The sequence below is a fragment of the Oncorhynchus gorbuscha genome, linkage group LG04 (assembly GCF_021184085.1).
Source record: "Oncorhynchus gorbuscha isolate QuinsamMale2020 ecotype Even-year linkage group LG04, OgorEven_v1.0, whole genome shotgun sequence".
Taxonomy (NCBI): domain Eukaryota; kingdom Metazoa; phylum Chordata; class Actinopteri; order Salmoniformes; family Salmonidae; genus Oncorhynchus; species Oncorhynchus gorbuscha.
This window is the reverse complement of record NC_060176.1, coordinates 53,271,078-53,293,701: the sequence shown is the minus strand read 5'-3', so window position 1 is coordinate 53,293,701 and position 22,624 is coordinate 53,271,078. Positions and strand designations below refer to the sequence as shown.

General features: G+C 46.6%; 1 protein-coding gene across 2 annotated transcripts in view; it reads right to left on the bottom strand.

Moving 5' to 3' along the window:
• Positions 1-22,273, bottom strand: part of LOC124034275 (oxysterol-binding protein 2-like) — an 85,127-nt gene extending 62,854 nt beyond the window's left edge. For both annotated transcript variants that reach the window (XM_046347229.1, XM_046347230.1), the window contains exons 1-2: positions 21,961-22,273; positions 8,510-8,718 (exon numbers count right to left, since the gene is read on the bottom strand). In XM_046347229.1, the coding sequence (XP_046203185.1) occupies positions 8,510-8,718; positions 21,961-22,118 (367 nt within the window). In that variant the 5' untranslated portion in view covers positions 22,119-22,273. The remainder of the gene's footprint in view (positions 1-8,509; positions 8,719-21,960) is intronic.
• Between the last annotated feature and the right edge of the window lie 351 nt (positions 22,274-22,624).

Genomic DNA, 22,624 nt, shown 5'->3' with positions numbered 1-22,624 from the left:
CCTCACTACTGGCATTGGCCCTCTCCTCAGTACTGGCATTGGCCCTCTCCTCACTACTGGCATTGGCCCTCTCCTCACTACTGGCATTGGCCCTCTCCTCACTACTGGCATTGGCCCTCTCCTCAGTACTGGCATTGGCCCTCTCCTCAGTACTGGCATTGGCCCTCTCCTCACTACTGGCATTGGCCCTCTCCTCAGTACTGGCATTGGCCCTCTCCTCAGTACTGGCATTGGCCCTCTCCTCACTACTGGCATTGGCCCTGTCCTCAGTACTGGCATTGGCCCACTCCCTAGTACTGGCATTGGCCCTCTCCTCAGTACTGGCATTGGCCCTCTCCTCACTACTGGCATTGGCCCTGTCCTCACTACTGGCATTGGCCCTCTCCTCAGTACTGGCATTGGCCCTCTCCTCACTACTGGCATTGGCCCTCTCCTCACTACTGGCATTGGCCCTCTCCTCAGTACTGGCATTGGCCCTCTCCTCAGTACTGGCATTGGCCCTCTCCTCACTACTGGCATTGGCCCTCTCCTCACTACTGGCATTGGCCCTATCCTCACTACTGGCATTGGCCCTCTCCTCACTACTGGCATTGGCCCTCTCCTCACTACTGGCATTGGCCCTCTCCCTAGTACTGGCATTGGCCCTGTCCTCACTACTGGCATTGGCCCTCTCCTCAGTACTGGCATTGGCCCTCTCCTCACTACTGGCATTGGCCCTCTCCTCAGTACTGGCATTGGCCCTCTCCTCACTACTGGCATTGGCCCTCTCCTCACTACTGGCATTGGCCCTCTCCTCACTACTGGCATTGGCCCTCTCCTCACTACTGGCATTGGCCCTCTCCTCACTACTGGCATTGGCCCTCTCCTCAGTACTGGCATTGGCCCTCTCCTCACTACTGGCATTGGCCCTCTCCTCACTACTGGCATTGGCCCTCTCCTCACTACTGGCATTGGCCCTCTCCTCACTACTGGCATTGGCCCTCTCCTCACTACTGGCATTACCCTCTCCTCATACTGGCATTGGCCCTCTCCTCACTACTGGCATTGGCCCTCTCCTCACTACTGGCATTGGCCCTCTCCTCACTACTGGCATTGGCCCTCTCCTCACTACTGGCATTGGCCCTCTCCTCAGTACTGGCATTGGCCCTCTCCTCACTACTGGCATTGGCCCTCTCCTCACTACTGGCATTGGCCCTCTCCTCACTACTGGCATTGGCCCTCTCCTCACTACTGGCATTGGCCCTCTCCTCACTACTGGCATTGGCCCTCTCCTCACTACTGGCATTGGCCCTCTCCTCACTACTGGCATTGGCCCTCTCCTCACTACTGGCATTGGCCCTCTCCTCACTACTGGCATTGGCCCTCTCCTCACTACTACTGGCATTGGCCCTCTCCTCACTACTGGCATTGGCCCTCTCCTCACTACTGGCATTGGCCCTCTCCTCACTACTGGCATTGGCCCCCTCTCCTCATTGGCCCTCTCCTCTACTGGCATTGGCCCTCTCCTCACTACTGGCATTGGCCCTCTCCTCACTACTGGCATTGGCCCTCTCACTACTCACTACTGGCATTGGCCCTCTCCTCACTACTGGCATTGGCCCTCTCCTCACTACTGGCATTGGCCCTCTCCTCACTACTGGCATTGGCCCTCTCCTCACTACTGGCATTGGCCCTCTCCTCACTACTGGCATTGGCCCTCTCCTCACTACTGGCATTGGCCCTCTCCTCACTACTGGCATTGGCCCTCTCCTCACTACTGGCATTGGCCCTCTCCTCACTACTGGCATTGGCCCTCTCCTCAGTACTGGCATTGGCCCTCTCCTCAGTACTGGCATTGGCCCTCTCCTCAGTACTGGCATTGGCCCTCCTACTGGCATTGGCCCTCTCCTCACTACTGGCATTGGCCCTCTCCTCAGTACTGGCATTGGCCCTCTCCTCAGTACTGGCATTGGCCCTCTCCTCAGTACTGGCATTGGCCCTCTCCTCACTACTCATTGGCCCTCTCCTCACTACTGGCATTGGCACTACTGGCATTGGCCCTCTCCTCACTACTGGCATTGGCCCTCTCCTCACTACTGGCATTGGCCCTCTCCTCACTACTGGCATTGGCCCTCTCCTCACTACTGGCATTGGCCCTCTCCTCACTACTGGCATTGGCCCTCTCCTCACTACTGGCATTGGCCCTCTCCTCACTACTGGCATTGGCCCTCTCCTCACTACTGGCATTGGCCCTCTCCTCACTACTGGCATTGGCCCTCTCCTCACTACTGGCATTGGCCCTCTCCTCACTACTGGCATTGGCCCTCTCCTCACTACTGGCATTGGCCCTCTCCTCACTACTGGCATTGGCCCTCTCCTCAGTACTGGCATTGGCCCTCTCCTCAGTACTGGCATTGGCCCTCTCCTCACTACTGGCATTGGCCCTCTCCTCACTACTGGCATTGGCCCTCTCCTCAGTACTGGCATTGGCCCTCTCCTCAGTCCTGGTTCACTATGAATTTCCTGAGTCTGAGTGGGCATCTGGCTAACTGTCTAGCACACTGCTCTTCTAAAAGGAAAGGCTGTCTCAAGGACATTATAAAAGCTCAACACAAACTGATCCACACCACCATCTCGCCTCCCTCTGTATCAATCTACCCCAGGGTCGAGTGGATCAACATAAATCTAGCCAACTCCATTGTCTCTGTGTCTCTATATTTCAATCAAGTACTTTTAAAAATGTATTTCACCTTTATTTAACCAGGTAGGCCAGTTGAGAATTCCTTTATTTAACCAGGTAGGCCAGTTGAGAATTCCTTTATTTAACCAGGTAGGCCATTTGAGAATTCCTTTATTTAACCAGGTAGGCCATTTGAGAACACCTTTATTTAACCAGGTAAGCCATTTGAGAACACCTTTATTTAACCAGGTAGGCCATTTGAGAACACCTTTATCTAACCAGGTAGGCCATTTGAGAACACCTTTATTTAACCAGGTAGGCCATTTGAGAACACCTTTATTTAACCAGGTAGGCCATTTGAGAACACCTTTATTTAACCAGGTAGGCCATTTGAGAACACCTTTATTTAACCAGGTAGGCCATTTGAGAACACCTTTATTTAACCAGGTAGGCCATTTGAGAACACCTTTATCTAACCAGGTAGGCCATTTGAGAACACCTTTATTTAACCAGGTAGGCCATTTGAGAACACCTTTATTTAACCAGGTAGGCCATTTGAGAACACCTTTATTTAACCAGGTAGGCCATTTGAGAACACCTTTATTTAACCAGGTAGGCCATTTGAGAACACCTTTATTTAACCAGGTAGGCCATTTGAGAACACCTTTATTTAACCAGGTAGGCCATTTGAGAACACCTTTATTTAACCAGGTAGGCCATTTGAGAACACCTTTATTTAACCAGGTAGGCCATTTGAGAACACCTTTATTTAACCAGGTAGGCCATTTGAGAACACCTTTATTTAACCAGGTAGGCCATTTGAGAACACCTTTATTTAACCAGGTAGGCCATTTGAGAACACCTTTATTTAACCAGGTAGGCCATTTGAGAACACCTTTATTTAACCAGGTAGGCCATTTGAGAACACCTTTATTTAACCAGGTAGGCCATTTGAGAACACCTTTATTTAACCAGGTAGGCCATTTGAGAACACCTTTATTTAACCAGGTAGGCCATTTGAGAACAAGGTCTCATTTACAAGTGCGACCTGGCCAAGATAAAGCAAAGCAGTGCGACAGGCTTAACTGAATGACAACAGAGACAGAATATAATCTGGAATATGATTGAATAGTTTGGGGTAGGCCTTGTCTCCAAGGAATGCTCCTCAGAACCAGATGCTGATGACAGGTTACCCTATGCTAGGCAGCTGGCATCGAAACCCTCCCGCTGGGAGAACGAGGATCCAGTGACGGGCCTTCAGTTGGTGGGGAGGTGGAAGGTCAGTGGAAGACTGTTGCTACAAAACAGCAAGTGGGATTCATAAGGTTTGAGTTGACATATAAATACTCTCCTAGATTCATGCCCATTGGTTGAAAGAAAGGGAAGTGTTTATTGCACGAGTGAGCCCATAGGTTAATCAACAAGCGTGGTGGAATTTCCTTAGTGTGCAATGCTCATAGGCTGAAGTTAATAGGTGATTGACATTCCGCATGCTTGTTAATAGTACAGGAGGAGGAGAGACTTGATGCTGATGAGGTAACATTATGACACTTCCATATAAATACCTGCTATGCTGATGAGGTAACATTATGACACTTCCATATAAATACCTGCTATGCTGATGAGGTAACATTATGCCACTTCCATATAAATACCTGCTGTGCTAATGAGGTAACACTATAAACACTACTAGGCTTGGGCGGCATCCAGATTGTCAAACCGACCTTGTGCCATACCAGGATATTCAGTAATAACGGCACTGAACACAAGGGGCGCTATTTTCAAACCCCACTGAGCCTTTGTAATCTGAAGGATCATCATGCTAACAAGTACATGTTAAATCCCATAGAGAATGCTAACTAAATGCTTATGAGCGCATTGCGAACATTTGACACAGTCTCTGATCTAATATATTTGCATGATAGATATCCCAGCTCATAAAGTTACACAAGTAACTAAAGAATGCTACTCAGTTTGCTGCACACACAATGATATTAGAGAGCAAGGCCCTTGATCCAGGAGGGGATTCTCTGCGTTTACCAAGCTAAACTGGATTTTGGAAGAAGCTAACCATTTAGCTAGATAGCTAACTAGCTACTAAATTAGCAAACCAATGCACTACTGCAGAGCATTTAGCACATTTTAAACAGTTAATAGTTATAAGCTATGACTTAAAAGTGACAAGCCAATCAGACCAGCCTTCCTGACTGAACTTGACCAGTGTCGAGGGTTCACCGAGAATGGTGCTACAAACAAAAACCATCCAGTCAGCTGCAGTTCTGTGGGCGAAAACCGCTCGTTGATGAGAGGTTGAAGGAGAATGGCAAGAATCGTGCAAGCTAACAGGCAGGCCACAAACAGGCAAGTACCGGTGCAGTTCAACAGTGGTGTGCAGAACGGCATCTCGGAGCGCACAACTTGTCAGTCCTGGTCACGGATGGGCTACTGCAGCAGATGACCAAACCGGGTTCCACTCCTATCAGCTAAAAACAAAAAGAAGCTGATCCAGTGGGCACACAAGGGTTCAACCTGGAACCAAAAAGGATTCTACCTGGAACTAAAAAGGGTTCTCCTGGAACCAAAAAGGATTCTACCTGGAACCAAAAAGGATTCTTCCTGGAACTAAAAAGGGTTCTCCTGGAACCAAAAAGGGTTCTCCTGGAACTAAAAAGGGTTCTCCTGGAACCAAAAAGGGTTCTCCTGGAACCAAAAAGGGTTCTCCTAGGGACAGCCGAAGAACCCTTTTGGAACCCTTTTTTCTAAGTGTGTGTGTCGTGCGAACGCCGAGTTTCACAGGCTCTCCTCTCCTGCCTGGTTAATGAGTCTACAGGGGAGCGCTGTGTTGATGTCTAGTACTCACCACCCACCCTGGGCTCAGCGACAGACAGACAGACAGACAGACAGACAGACAGACAGACAGACAGACAGACAGACAGACAGACAGACAGACAGACAGACAGACAGACAGACAGACAGACAGACAGACAGACAGACAGACAGACAGACAGACAGACAGACAGACAGACAGACAGACAGACAGACAGACAGACGAGACGGCTCCATTATCACACCTGAGACTGAGGGGACCTAACACCCACACTATGCACTAGACACACTCAGATACAAACACACAGGGCTTGCTACACAGAGGGCTGGCTATACAAACACAGAGGGCTGGCTACACAAACACAGAGGGCTGGCTATACAAACACAGAGGGCTGGCTACACAAACACAGAGGGCTGGCTATACAAACACAGAGGGCTGGCTACACAAACACAGAGGGCTGGCTATACAAACACAGAGGGCTGGCTACACAAACACAGAGGGCTGGCTATACAAACACAGAGGGCTGGCTACACAAACACAGAGGGCTGGCTACACAAACACAGAGGGCTGGCTACACAAACACAGAGGGCTGGCTATACAAACACAGAGGGCTTGCTACACAAACACAGAGGGCTGGCTATACAAACACAGAGGGCTGGCTACACAAACACAGAGGGCTGGCTACACAAACACAGAGGGCTGGCTACACAAACACAGAGGGCTGGCTATACAAACACAGAGGGCTTGCTACACAGAGGGCTGGCTATACAAACACAGAGGGTTGGCTATACAAACACAGAGGGCTGGCTACACAAACACAGAGGGCTGGCTACACAAACACAGAGGGCTGGCTACACAAACACAGAGGGCTGGCTACACAAACACAGAGGGCTGGCTATACAAACACAGAGGGCTGGCTACACAAACACAGAGGGCTGGCTACACAAACACAGAGGGCTGGCTACACAAACACAGAGGGCTGGCTACACAAACACAGAGGGCTGGCTTTACAAACACAGAGGGCTTGCTACACAAACACAGAGGGCTGGCTATACAAACACAGAGGGCTGGCTACACAAACACAGAGGGCTGGCTACACAAACACAGAGGGCTGGCTACACAAACACAGAGGGCTGGCTATACAAACACAGAGGGCTTGCTACACAGAGGGCTGGCTATACAAACACAGAGGGTTGGCTATACAAACACAGAGGGCTGGCTACACAAACACAGAGGGCTGGCTACACAAACACAGAGGGCTGGCTACACAAACACAGAGGGCTGGCTACACAAACACAGAGGGCTGGCTACACAAACACAGAGGGCTGGCTACACAAACACAGAGGGCTGGCTACACAAACAAAGAGGGCTGGCTACAAACACAGAGGGCTGGCTACACAAACACAGAGGGCTGGCTACACAAACACAGAGGGCTGGCTACACAAACACAGAGGGCTGGCTACACAAACACAGAGGGCTGGCTACACAAACACAGAGGGCTGGCTATACAAACACAGAGGGCTGGCTACACAAACACAGAGGGCTGGCTACACAAACACAGAGGGCTGGCTACACAAACACAGAGGGCTGGCTACACAAACACAGAGGGCTGGCTATACAAACACAGAGGGCTGGCTATACAAACACAGAGGGCTGGCTACGCAAACACAGAGGGCTGGCTACACAAACACAGAGGGCTGGCTACACAAACACAGAGGGCTGGCTACACAAACACAGAGGGCTGGCTATACAAACACAGAGGGCTGGCTACAAACACAGAGGGCTGGCTACACAAACACAGAGGGCTGGCTACACAAACACAGAGGGCTGGCTACACAAACACAGAGGGCTGGCTACACAAACACAGAGGGCTGGCTACACAAACACAGAGGGCTGGCTACACAAACACACAGGTTAGAGCCTAATGTTGTAAATACACAAAACATACAGTTAAAACTGTGCCTGTCTAATTGTGAGTGATAAGTTGTATTCTCTCTCTCTCCCTCCCCATTTCACACAATCACTCTAAAATTAGAGAGCTGACTTTAAAATGGAGGTCAGGGGAATATATAGCCTGTCTTTCTAGGGACACTGTGTACTGTAGTTAGTAGACTAGACTAGAGCAGGCAGGGGTTGGGCTACTGCCAGTCATGTTTAAACGTGAAGAAGAAAGGCCCTCCCAGGCTTTTCCCACAGCCTTTTGACCACAGACACCAATCACAAGCAACAAGAATGAGTCCTTTTGGAAAGGAGAGAGTTCTGTTGTCAAGAGACTGAATGAGCGGCTGGTTCTCACGGTAACGGTAGCAGCATACAGTAGTAGTCTGTCTTCCATGTTCCAACCTCCTTATTGAGAGAGAGGACCACACTGCCCCCATGTGGCCACAATGGAGACCCCAAAGAGTTTTCTAGTAAGATTGTTGACCAAAACGTCCGGCACAAAAACCAGTAGACACTGGAGACCAGAGCATAGCCCGTCTGTCCGGACAGAGTGACATTCTGAACATGCTGGACCATAAAGTGAGTGACATACCTTTTACCTACTGCGAATTAGTTAAACTAAACTAACATACCTGTCAACAAGACACACAATACGGGAACCCGCTCTCTGTAAACAATGATATAACCTCCTTCTCCCATTCCTTTGCAAAGTAATCTATCTACTCCACCTTTATTTAGCCTGATAGGACTCCCGAGTGGTGAAGTGGTCTAAGGCACTGCAGTGCTAGAGGTGTCACTACAGACCCTGGTTCGATCCCAGGCTGTATCACAACAGGCTGTGAGTCCCTTAGAGCAGCTCACATTGGGCCCAGAGTTGTTAGGGGAGAGTTTGGCTGGGGTAGGCTGTCATTGTAAATAATAATTTGTTCTTAACTGACTTGCCTAGTTAAATAAAGGTAAACAAATTGAAAGTAAAGTCTTTCACAATGATGGTCTAAATAATGAAATCCAAATACAGGACACAGTGGGAAGTCCCTTTATATTAAATCAGCGTAACATTATTAACCAACACGTCTTCTTACCAGACTGGTCGTTCATCATGCGGATGGCTTTAGCCTTGGCCAGCTCCAGCGCTGTGACCCATCTCTGGCGCTCCACCTCAGTGCTGGCCTTCAGGTGGTAGGTGCGACCGCCGCTGCTCAGGACAATGTTACAGGCGTCCTCCGTGTCGATATGGGCTGTGGCCAGGTTGATAGTGCCACGACATGTATGGGCCATCTCTGCCTGAGTCCTGCAGGGGGACACCCAGACAGACAAAGAGAGATGGGGACAAGACAGAGACAGACAGAGAGAGACGGGGACAAGACAGAGACAGACAGAGAGAGACGGGGATAAGACAGAGACAGACAGAGAGAGACGGGGACAAGACAGAGAGAGACGGGGACAAGACAGAGACAGACAGAGAGAGAGAGACGGGGACAAGACAGAGACAGACAGAGAGAGACGGGGACAAGACAGAGACAGACAGAGAGAGACGGGGACAAGACAGAGAGAGACGGGGACAAGACAGAGACAGACAGAGAGAGACGGGGACAAGACAGAGAGAGACGGGGACAAGACAGAGACAGACAGAGAGAGAGAGACGGGGACAAGACAGAGACAGACAGAGAGAGACGGGGACAAGACAGAGACAGACAGAGAGAGACGGGGACAAGACAGAGACAGACAGAGAGAGACGGGGACAAGACAGAGAGAGACGGGGACAAGACAGAGACAGACAGAGAGAGACGGGGACAAGACAGAGAGAGACGGGGACAAGACAGAGACAGACAGAGAGAGACGGGGACAAGACAGAGACAGACAGAGAGAGACGGGGACAAGACAGAGAGAGATGGGGACAAGACAGAGACAGACAGAGAGAGATGGGGACAAGACAGAGAGAGACGGGGACAAGACAGAGAGAGACGGGGACAAGACAGAGACAGACAGAGAGAGAGACGGGACCAAGACACAGAGACAGACAGAGACGGGGACAAGACACGAGACAGACAAACAGAGAGAGAGATGGGGCCAAGACGCAGACAGACAGACAGAGAGACAGACAGACAGAGAGAGAGATGGGGACAAGACAGAGACAGACAGAGAGAGACGGGGACAAGACAGAGAGAGATGGGGACAAGACAGAGACAGACAGAGAGAGATGGGGACAAGACAGAGACAGACAGAGAGAGACGGGGACAAGACAGAGAGAGATGGGGACAAGACAGAGACAGACAGAGAGAGATGGGGACAAGACAGAGAGAGACGGGGACAAGACAGAGACAGACAGAGAGAGAGACGGGACCAAGACACAGAGACAGACAGAGACGGGGACAAGACACGAGACAGACAGACAGAGAGAGAGATGGGGCCAAGACGCAGACAGACAGACAGAGAGACAGACAGACAGAGAGAGAGATGGGGCCAAGACACAGAGACAGAGAGAGAGACGGGGCCAAGACACAGACAGACAGACAGACAGACAGACAGACAGACAGACAGACAGACAGACAGACAGACAGACAGACAGACAGACAGACAGACAGACAGACAGACAGACAGACAGACAGACAGACAGACAGACAGACAGAGGGCCAAGACACAGATACACCAAATCACAGAAACAGATATGGAAACACAGGGACAGAGACGGGGACAAAAACAGAAACAGATATGGAAACACACAGATATGGAAACACAGGGGACAGAAACACAGGGACGGGGACAAAAACAGAAACAGATATGGAAACACAGGGACAGAGACGGGGACAAAAACAGAAACAGATATGGAAACACAGGGACAGAGACGGGGACAAAAACAGAAACAGATATGGAAACACAGGGACAGAGACGGGGACAAAAACAGAAACAGATATGGAAAACACAGGGACAGAGAAACACAGGGACAGGACGGGGAAAAACAGAAACAGATATGGAAAAACAGAGACGGGGACAAAAACAGAAACAGATATGGAAACACAGGGACAGAGACGGGGGAAACAGATATGGAAACACAGGGACAGAGACGGGGACAAAAACAGAAACAGATATGGAAACACAGGGACAGAGACGGGGACAAAAACAGAAACAGATATGGAAACACAGGGACAGAGACGGGGACAAAAACAGAAACAGATATGGAAACACAGGGACAGAGACGGGGACAAAAACAGAAACAGATATGGAAACACAGGGACAGAGACGGGGACAAAAACAGAAACAGATATGGAAACACAGGGACAGAGACGGGGACAAAAACAGAAACAGAGAGAAAGGCTTGTAGTCAAATCCCAATGCGTTGTATCACCCACTAGCCAACTGTATGTCTGACTAGACACTGAAGTGCAAATGTCCTTCCTGTATGCAGTCGCTTCATACTTGTGGCTTGGTAAACATGACAAAACACCTCATTATTTAGATATGTGGCGATGTGGCCAGGCTCAGGTACAGGTACAGGCAGGAGGAGGATATCAAGCAGGGCAGTGAGGAGGCGGAGGGATAGAGAAGAAATAGGAACACATGCAATGTGAAGTTAAAAGATAGTGGCTTTGAAAGGCATGAAACAGTCAAGAAAGAGCCGTCCTTGGCCTACTGTCTCTAGCTCATTTTATCCTTCTGTGTAACAGTGTTTTCTGTCCCCAGCATGTGCACACTGCACATATTTCCACATACAGCCAGCACTGTGTATGTGTACACGTTCAAACATACACAAACTAGAGAACAGTATCATCAATCACTCAACATGTTCTGGTGGCTGTGCTGAGGGAGTGACTGTGTGTCCTGGGCAGAGGAACTAGTGTTGCACTTTGATTGGGCCACAGAATGTTGGATAACGAGGCCATTGTGTGACTCCAAGCCCCCATAAATGGACAAAACCAAACAATGAATAACACTGAGGACAAAGGACAGAGAAAAAGAGAGAGAAAAAGGGTGTGAGAGAGAGAGAGAGAGAAAGGGAGAGAGACGACAGTGAGAAAGAGAGAGCGAGAGAAAGGGGGAGAGACGACAGTGAGAAAGAGAGAGCGAGAGAAAGGGGGAGAGAATTGCCTTGCTTGGACCAATTCGTTTCCACATTTACAATAATCGTCATTGGTATGAGCAAACTGTAGCTGCTGGCCTATCATCAGAGAACAGACAGAGGTGAATGTAATCTTTTAAATCCTCAGAAGAAGAAACATATGATTGATCAAACAAATAGTTTTCTTGGGACAATTCAGTCTTCTTAGTATTTATTAGGTGGTGTGGTGGACCAGGGTGTTTGTCTAACCCCTCACGGAGGGCAGACAAGCCGGTGAGCAGAGCAGCAGATCAGTGACAGCTCACGGCCTTTATCCTCAGCAACCGAATAAGGCGCGTTTGAATGTGAACACACTCAGAGCATAACAGACATTTCCCCACGGAAGGGATGGGCTGTGTGTAGGCTATCTGGTTGTACACCGTTGTCCAAGTCCCAGACATAAGTTACTTAGTATCAGTTGCAGTTCCCTGGTGATATGTCAGATCACTGACCTCCCGTAATGGTGAGAACAGCTAAACTCAAGCAGCTTCTGAGGGATTAATACAACCCAAGCCCTGTGGTGTGTGTGAACCGAAATGTGTCCCCAACATCCATCCTCATTGACCCCTGGCCCTCACTGCCAGAACAGGCTCTCACAGCAGTATTCTGCCAATTGCACCAACAAACACACACACACACACACACACACACACACACACACACACACACACACACACACACACACACACACACACACACACACACACACACACACACACACACACACACACACACACACACACACACACACACACACACACACACACACACACACACACACACACACACACACACACACACACACACACACACACACACACATGTTCAGGGCTTCTGTCCTGAAATGACCGAAAACTCACTTTTGGGCTCTGATGAAAGTTTAGAGTTACTGTCTCTAGGCTCTGCCTCAGGATCAGTTCGGTATCACTGCTCCAACTGGTTCAACTTTGGCCTACGTAAAGCTAGTCTCTCATGAATGTTTACCCCAGCCATGAGTACGGCCAGCGTACACGCAGGATTTCATTCTGGGTTCCGAGATTAAAAGGTAAAGCTCATCCTAAACAAGCACTTTGGGGAAACGTTTCCCTGGCTCCATTTTAGGCTGGATAGGGACACAGTCATGCAAAGCCACAGGAAGAGAAGTGTTTGTCAACAGCCCAGCCTACAGCGAGAACCAGCGGCCCAGAGCTCCAGCTATAACTGGGTCACACCACTGTGAGTCTACTGATGAGCAAGTCAAGATCCATGCTGATCTCTCTGCCCCGTGGGGAGGCAAGGCCATGCAACGGCCCAGGAATTACAGCGTCAAGGCACAGCAGAAACTGAGAGAGAGAGAGAGAGATCAGGTCAGAAAGAGATGGGGGAGCAAGAGAGTAAGAGAGAGAACGGTCATTTCCATGTAAAAGGACCCATGAGCACCAACATTTGAAGTCCATAGGAACATGTCAAATCTGGTGTCAAATGAAAGCTAAGAGTCTACATTTTTTAGAGACTAAGGAATATAAAAAACTATTTTCCAGCCTAAAAATGTGAAATAAGCAAGTGCTTTGATTTCTGATCAAACAGATGGAAAAGGGGTCTTAGAAAACACATACCAGAAAAAGCCTGAAAAGTGATTAGAAATACATCATTCAAAACACAATAATGTTGATATAAAGACCTCTGACAACTAACACTTACATTTCGCTATTTGGCTGGCAGCCACACAAGCAAATTAGCTTACAACAAAAAAGCAAGGTATTTTTTTGCAAATTCGATGCATGGCCATCATACACTACATGACCAAATGTATGTGGACACCTGCTCATCAAACATCTCATTCCATGGGCATTAATATGGAGTTGGTCCCCCTTTTGCTGCTATAACAGCCTCCACTCTTCTGGGAAGGCTTTCCACTAGATATTGGAACATTGCTGTGGGATCTTGCTTCCATTCAGCCACAAGAACATTAGTGAGGTCGGGCACCGATATTTGGCGATTAAGCCTGGCTCGCAGTCGGCATTCCAATTCATCCCAAAGGTGTTCAATGGGGTTGAGGTCAGGGCTCTGTGCAGGACAGTCAAGTTGTTCCACACCGATCTCGACAAACCATTTGTGTATGGGCCTCGCTTTGTGCATGGAGGCAATGTCAGGCTAAAACAGAAAAAGGCCTTCCCCAAACTGTTGCCACAAAATTTGAAGCACAGAATTGTCTAGAATGTCATTGTATGCTGTAGCGTTAGATTTCCTTCACTGGAACTAATGGGCATATCCTGAACAATGAAAAACAGCCCCAGACCACTATTCCTCCTCCACCAAACTTTACAGCTAGTGCAATATGCAGTCGGGCAGGTAGTGTTCTCCTGGCATCCACCAAACCCAGATTTGTCCGTGGGACTAGTGAAATGGTGAAGCGTGATTCATCCCTCCAGGCATTTCCACTGCTCCAGAGTCCAATAGCGGTGAGCTTTACACCACTCCAGCCAACGCTTGGCATTGCACATGGTGATCTTAGACTTGTGCGGCTGCTCGACCATGGAAAACCATTTCATGAAGCTCCCGACGAACAGTTGTGCTGACATTACTCCGCGCTTCAGCGCTCGGCGGCTCCGTTCTGTGAGCTTGTGTGGTCTATCACTTCGCTGCTAAGTTGTTGTTGCTCCTAGACATTTCCACGTCACAATAACAACACTTACAGTTGACTGGGGCAGCTCTAGCAAGGCAGACATTTGGCGAACTGACTTGTTGGAAAGGTGGCATCCTATGACGGTGCCACATTGAAAGTCACTGAGATATTTCTTATGTGAAAAACGCAGACCCCTGCAGTACTGTACAATAGAGCAGAGTTCAGTAAAGAAAATGTGAGTATAATTCAGTAGAGTAGAGTTCAGAACAGTACACAACAGAGCACACTAGAGTTGAGTACACAAATGTACTGAACTCTACTGTACTGTGCGGTATTGTTCTCTACTGTACTCTACTGAGCTCTACTGTGCTGTACTTTGATGTCCAAACTTATGAAACATAGACGTCTATGATTGGTTGGATTGGGGGCAAAGCTCATTAAAATCATAACCAGTGTGTAGAATAATACCAAACATGTAAAAGAGGATATTACATATGTATACCTTTCTGTAGCTCAGTTGGTAGAGCATGGCGCTTGTAACGCCAGGGTAGTGGGTTCGATCCCCGGGACCACCCATACGTAGAATGTATGCACACATGACTGTAAGTCGCTTTGGATAAAAGCGTCTGCTAAATGGCATATATTATTATTATTATTATATATTACTGTACCTATTCCGTTACCGGTTGTAAATCCACTTCGCTTACTGTAGTTCAATAACCAAAAAAGATGTCAAAGCTGATATTTAACAGAGTTTTTGGAAATGTGGGAGATTTGACTGAAATTCTGTTACCAAACTTTGCATCTGTACAGTATTTCCAGTAAATGTGTTTTTGAAAAATGTTCAGCATAAATTGTTAAAAGTAGGCATTGTTAAACTTTGAAATCGATGGTTTTTGAGTGTCGGTGCTATTCCGTTACCATGGAATTCCACAGAGAGAGGAGAGACAGAGAGGGAGTGCGAGGGCCAGCAGGTGCTGTATGTTGTGTTGTGTAGTGCTGTGCTGGTTAAGCATTAAGGGGATTTTACCTGTCATTCCCCTGAGCACCACACATCCTGACAAAACACAGATCCACCGATCTGGGGCGTGTAATGAAACAAAACAGTGTCTCAACAGAGAGACTGGCTGCCACAGGCATTAGCAGACACACAGGATACACAGGATATACATAACATAGAGACAGACACACAGGATATATATACAGTGGGGGGAAAAGTATTTAGTCAGCCACCAATTGTGCAAGTTCTCCCACTTAAAAAGATGAGAGAGGCCTGTAATTTTCATCATAGGTACACTTAAACTATGACAGACAAAATGAGAAAACAAAATCAAGAAAATCACATTGCAAATTATGGTGGAAAATAACTATTTGGTCACCTACAAACAAGCAAGATTTCTGGCTCTCACAGACCTGTAACTTCTTCCTTAAGAGGCTCCTCTGTCCTCCACTTGTTACCTGTATTAATGGCACCTGTTTGAACTTGTTATCAGTATAAAAGACACCTGCCACAACCTCAAACAGTCACACTCCAAACTCCACTATGGCCAAGACCAAAGAGCTGTCAAAGGACACCAGAAACAAAATTGTAGACCTGCACCAGGTTGGGAAGACTGACTCTGCAATAGGTAAGCAGCTTGGTTTGAAGAAATCAACTGTGGGAGCAATTATTAGGAAATGGAAGACATACAAGACCACTGATATTCTCCCTCGATCTGGGGCTCCACGCAAGATCTCACTCCATGGCGTCAAAATGTTCACAAGAACGGTGAGCAAAAATCCCAGAACCACATGGGGGGGGGGACCTAGTGAATGACCTGCAGAGAGCTGGGACCAAAGTAACAAAGGCTACCATCAATAACACACTACGCCGCCAGGGACTCAAATCCTGCAGTGCCAAACGTGTCCCGCTGCTTAAGCCAGTACATGTCCAGGCCCGTCTGACGTTAGGAGCATTTCAACGTCCTGGAGTGGCCTAGCCAGTCTCCCCATAGATCTCAACCCTATAGAAAATCTTTGGAGGGAGTTGAAAGTTCGTGTTGCCCAGCAACAGCCCCAAAACATCACTGTTCTAGAGGAGATCTGCATGGAGGAATGGGCCAAAATACCAGCAACAGTGTGTGAAAACCTTGTGAAGACTTACAGATAATGTTTGACCTATGTCATTGACAACAAAGGGTATATAACAAAGTATTGAGAAACTTTTGTTATTGACCAAATACTTATTTTCCACCATAATTTGCAAATAAATTCATTAAAAATCCTACAATGTGATTTTCTGGATTTTTTTCTCTCATTTTGTCTGTCATAGTTGAAGTGTACCTAGGATGAAAATTACAGGCCTCTCTCATATTTTTAAGTGGGAGAACTTCCACAATTGGTGGCTGACTAAATACTTTTTTGTCCCACTGTAATATAGAGACATACACACAGGATACACAGGATATATATAATATAGAGACAGACACACAGGATATATATATAATATAGAGACAGACACACAGGAGATATATTTGACAGATAGACACACACACAGGAGTAAAGCTAGTGAGAAATATACAGCATGGTTAAAAGGGAACACAGCACATGATACAAGTAGAGATAGTAGGAAAACTAAGGGACATGTAGTGACTAAGGACGGAGAGAGTAGGCCTAATGAAAACATGAGACAAGCAAACCAAGGCATGTACAGTATGACATGACCTGCTGAAAGAATGAAGCTGAGGATATGAAATACCTCCAAGTGTTTTATATTGTGCATTTTCTGTCACACACACACACAAACACACACACTCAGTAACCTGGTGCTGAGCCCAAGGAGGAGCACATTAATGTGGTTAGATCACAGCTTCCCTCCTTTCCCCCTCTCCATCATCTCTAGCCCAGAACATGCCTCTGTCTGAGGAAGGCAGTGATAGCAGGGCTCCAGACTAATGTCCTGTAATCTTTACTAAATCACTCAGTCGGATTTCCTCTCCGAGGTGAGTAAGCTGTGACCGAGCGTGTTAAAGCCGGGAGGAAAAGTCAATTAAGAAATGAAAAATGAAATAGGTGGAGAAGAGGAGGGAAGAGGCCATGTCACACATTGCCGTGAGATAATGGTGCTTGTTTACCTCAGTGATTCACACTACCCGCATGGTGAGTAGAACACCAGGAGATGGTGGGGGAAGGAGGCTGACGTGGAGGAAAAGAGAGGCTGCAGCCTGAGCAGATATGCCGTGTCAGACCAAAGACGAGTCAATGGAGCAAGTGAAACGTTGCATCTCTATAAACCCCCATTACATTTTAACTGTCTCAAAATGCTGAGTGTGTCATGTGACCAGAGATTATAGTCCACTACTGGCCTTTCACAGCCACTACCAGCTTTTTTCGACCAAGCCCTGACTTTGGCACAACTAGGCTGGGAAACGGGGATCATTGAACATCACTGGGGTCAAATTAGCGAGTGACATTGGTCAAGTGGATATCGACTCACCCTTTAGGGATAACTAGTCATTCCTGCTTTTGAAAAGGGCAACAAAATCGATTGCATAGGCTACGACAACTGATCAGTGCATGTTGTGATGCCTGTGAAGTGAGTCATTCTGGCTTAAACGTGCGTCCATCTACAACTTGTCATGTAATCAATGCTGCATAGTCATACTACAGTCATACTTCTAGGCCTACACAGTATGCATGTCTGACACATTAATACCATGAAAACATTACACAAACGAGAAAAAGGGAACTGACTGCTGCTCAGAGCAGATGAAGTATCCATGAATGGAACACTGCATGTTTCAATGGTACAAATTGACCGCAGCCACATAGAGCATTATGTCTGTTACATCTCTCTAAAACAGGGTGACACAGCTGCAACCTACTGGAGCACTGACACAGAACATTGCTTCCCCTCTGACTCTAGAATAATGAGAAGGGGGGGGGGGGGTGGGATGAAGGGAGTGGGAGTGAGCCTAGACATAGTGATGCATGCAATGCCTCCACCTCAGTGCTGCTGAGCCAATGATGCTTCGCAAATCATGGTGGTACATCAGAGTGGGAGACATCAAAGGTACGGTAAGAACCTCCAGATATGGAGAAGACACATAATTGTCATGTTAGGGGCTACTGCTTTCATTTAGAACCCCTTTAAAATTCAGACAGGCAGACAGACAGCTTCTACACATGCAGGCAGGCACAAACAAACCCTCCAGCCAGACACACACAGAGAGCTCTGCCTGGCAGAGAGGAGACGAGGGGGGGCATTACTCGGGCTTTCTTTTGTGGGAACCTGTGCGCTCCACTGCCTCTGTGCTCAGATGTCGACAGGCTACCGTTACATCAGACAGCAGTCACCTTCCAACATAATGACTATTAATAGAGGGAAGACTGAGGGGACAGAGTTCTTTCCTTTCACCATCAGCACAAACAGGAGTGGGACTTTGGCTCCCTTGTCTCAGTTTCCACTAACCCCTCACTCACTGGCAAAAGGACAACAGGGCTCTGGGTGTGTGAAGGTGTGGTCATATGCATGTTATAGAACGGTATAAGATGTGTTTGGTGTCCACCAGGCCCCATCACCTCTGACTCCTTCAGACACCGGGCCTACTACTGCTAGTTAGCCTACATTTTGGTCTGATGGGAGAGGTACTTGTTTCCTCCAGTGAGGTCAAAACAAACATTTGAGACTTTAAGTAATTGTAGGTTGAAGTGACACATTTATATATATATATATACTGTATATAGCACATGAGCTGTCTCTGCCCTTTACAAAACCCTGCTAGCATGAACGCCATAAACTGAGAGGCATAACAAACCCAATGCTGGTTTTAGGTGCCAATTACACTCCCTTTCTACAGCAAACAAAATTATGTCACATTTTTAAACTCTGATGTTTCTGGATGGACCTCATCTGGAGGACCTCAGAGGAATATTCCCACGCTCTGTTATGAACCAAATAATTAAGCACAGTAAAATTGGGTTGGGTGAACAACAGTTGTTACATGTAACTCCCCCACCCTCATCCTCCATTGATACCCTCTGTCCCCCTGTTCAGAAGGCTGCCCAGCCCCCAGAGGAAACGTGATTCCGATTCAGGAAGCACCTGAGCCACAGGTGTTATTAGTATAAGCAGCACACAGGTGGCACCTGTTTACTGTGTGGAGAGAGGATGCTTGCATTCTACAGGTCAATGTTTGCTTGCTCCCAGGGACCTTTCCACATACAGTGGAATGCATTCCTGTTCAATTCAAAATGCAATCATGTGGGTGTGTAATTATACGTAGCTAACAAAATAATTTGGGTGTCAGAGAAGAACTGTGGTGACAGGGAGACTAGTTAGTGAGCCAGCTAGCTTGCTAACCAATTATATTTGTGCTAACAGTAGCAAGCTAGCTGGCCAAATCATTATTTCATTCTTTTGCTAGCCCAACATTACACTGAATACATGATAATTCATTCCTATTAGACTGAGTTCCAGTATCAACAAAGACTTGACACGTATACCTAGCTACACGGTAAATCAACGACGGTTGAAATCACAGTGTTAAAAAAATGTGGGTTTAATTGACTCTACTGGGATTTAGCTTAACCCTCAAGAGAGTGATATGCTCCCTGGAGTTAGTGTTGATAGCTGGAGTTGATGGGGATGGAGTACTTTTAACTCCATTTAGAGTAACCAGAGACAGGGAGTTCAATCTATGGAGTTTTCCACAGATGTGAGAGGTTATATTTCCCAGCATGCTCTGTTGCAGGTTGATTTACAAATGGTTTGTTTCAATATCTGTGTTTTCACATGTACATTGATAGTTTTTTTTAATGTCATGCTTCACAAAGATAAAAAATATACATTTTTCTAGCAACCGTTAGTGAGATAGTTGTTCCAGTTGACATGGTATAGGTAGTCTCCATATACTCTATTTTCGTCTCTACTATGGGTGTGTACGTAAATTCACTCTAGCTATCTACTCCGATTTCAGAGCAATCTCGTCTGAATGTGCCAGACCGCAGAATAATTGATGAATTTAAGAGCGGTCAAATTCAACGTGTATTGCGCTGTCAGTTATTTTTATTTTTTTAAGTAATTCAATAGTTGCCAGCAGCACAGTTACAGTCACTAACACTCTAGATAACATGAAAGCAGCCTAACCAGTTCTGCTAGGGCAAGTAAAATAGTCAGAGTGAGCAGTTCTCTCATTCGTGTCTGTGTAGCTAGCAAGCTATCCAACTTTAGCCAGTTAGCTTGGGTGCTTGACTACCGTTGTGAGTGACAGAATGTTCAGATCAACTCTTCTCTTCGGCCAAAGCGTCCAGTGTGCGCTCTGAATGCTGCTCTGAATATATGAACAGACAATCTGACAACACTCTGAATTTACAAACTACCCTGGGCACACTGACACACTGGAGGCAATTTACGAATTACGAACGCACCCTATGACAGGCATTCTAAATACAAGTTGTGGGTGAAGTAAAAGTGCTGGATATCTTCCTGTTAGTTGGATTCCAAAAGAGATTGGATATCACATTGCAAAACTCCATAATGTGACACATTAAGAAATATTCAAATAAGGCTTTGTACCCTTATAACAAAAAGGAAGTGAAATGAAAGAGAAATGTACTCTCTTGGAGTTGGTTGTTCATTCAAAACAACACAGACAAGTGTAAAATGGCAAGAGAGTTGGTTAAAAACAACACAGACAAATGTAAAATGGCAAGAGAGTTGGTTAAAAACAACACAGACAAATGTAAAATGGCAAGAGAGTTGGTTAAAAACAACACAGACAAGTGTAAAATGGCAAGAGAGTTGGTTAAAAACAACACAGACAAATGTAAAATGGCAAGAGAGTTGGTTAAAAACAACACAGACAAGTGTAAAATGGCAAGAGAGTTGGTTAAAAACAACACAGACACGTGTAAAATGGCAAGAGAGTTGGTTAAAAACAACACAGACACGTGTAAAATGGCAAGAGATTTGGTTAAAAACAACACAGACAAGTGTAAAATGGCAAGAGAGTTGGTTAAAAACAACACAGACACGTGTAAAATGGCAAGAGAGTTGGTTAAAAACAACACAGACAAGTGTAAAATGGCAAGAGAGTTGGTTAAAAACAACACAGACACGTGTAAAATGGCAAGAGAGTTGGTTAAAAACAACACTGAAAATAGTAAAACGGCAATTGGAGTTTAATTCAAGCAACTCTCTGAGAGTTAAATATTTACTCCATTTAGTGTTGTATAAATTTTTTAAAATATCAACACCATATGACCAGAATAGTATTAACACAAAATGGGTGTGGGAGAACTCCATAGGAGAACTTCAACTTCATAGGACTTGAATGAACTCTTGCGATTTTACTGTGTAGCATTATATGCAAATCCTGGTTAGAGGTAGCAATTTCTAGCTAGCTTCAGTGACAGCTAGCTCATGCCAGCTGAGCCACTTGCATTCTGTCATTCTGTACAGTAGGTACATGATTTGAACATTCTAAATTACACATAACATGTTTTTTTTAAAGAGTGATTTCATTGCTTAGCTAAGTTTAAAGGGCTTGGCATAATGCAATGTATTACCTAGCTAGCTATCTGTGAGAATAGCGCCCACTGCCCACTGAACGGTTTCAACACAAGTTACATGATGGGGTTTGCCTTAAATTGATGTCAAGAAGTTGGCACAGCTGTCTCTGCATTGTAGCTGTTATCATCATTAGTGTTCGTTTAAACACTTGCAGTTGCAATACCAGACCACGTAGTTAGCCTGTAATTATGGCTTATACAAATATATTGTAATATTATTACACATGCTGATACTGTAATTACACTGTAATTAGCTCAGCTACTAGTGTCAGCATGTTTACCTGTAATACGACAAAAGGCCATTGCTGAGGACGAACCATCGGCGTTGATACCCTTTCAAATAGTTAGTCCATTTAAAAAGCCAGCCTTTGTACGTATCCGACCCCGGCGCTAGGGCCCCTGTAGGAGTGGATGCCGAACCCTTTCCCTGGTCGCTCATCCTCAGCTCCGCTGCAGATTGCGGTGTGCAGCCGGATAAACAAGGGACCGCGGAAACGAATAACACAATCCTGCTCTCCCCATATATACACCTACCGCCGATGAGTGCGGGGGAGGGTCCAGACCAGAGAGAGCGAGATAAACACTAGGCGTCCCTTTCACATTACACTGGAAACAGGGGGAAGGATGAAAACTGATGCGAAGGAGGAACTGGTTGTCACTAGTTACCACAGCCACAAAGTCTTAAACCCCGCCCATTCCTCAATTTCTCTTTTTAAAATACAAAACAAAAAAGAAAAGCATGCGAAGTAATTAAGGGCATTCGTCACACCTGTAACATGGGCAATCATAGAATCAAAATCCTGTATGGCCACCTACTCCCAAGTTGACCCCAAATGTGAACAGTGTCAACATAACATGACTGTAAGTCGCTTTGGATAAAAGCGTCTGCTAAATGGCATATATTTTTTTTATTTTTTTTATAACACTGCAACTCATGCACATGCA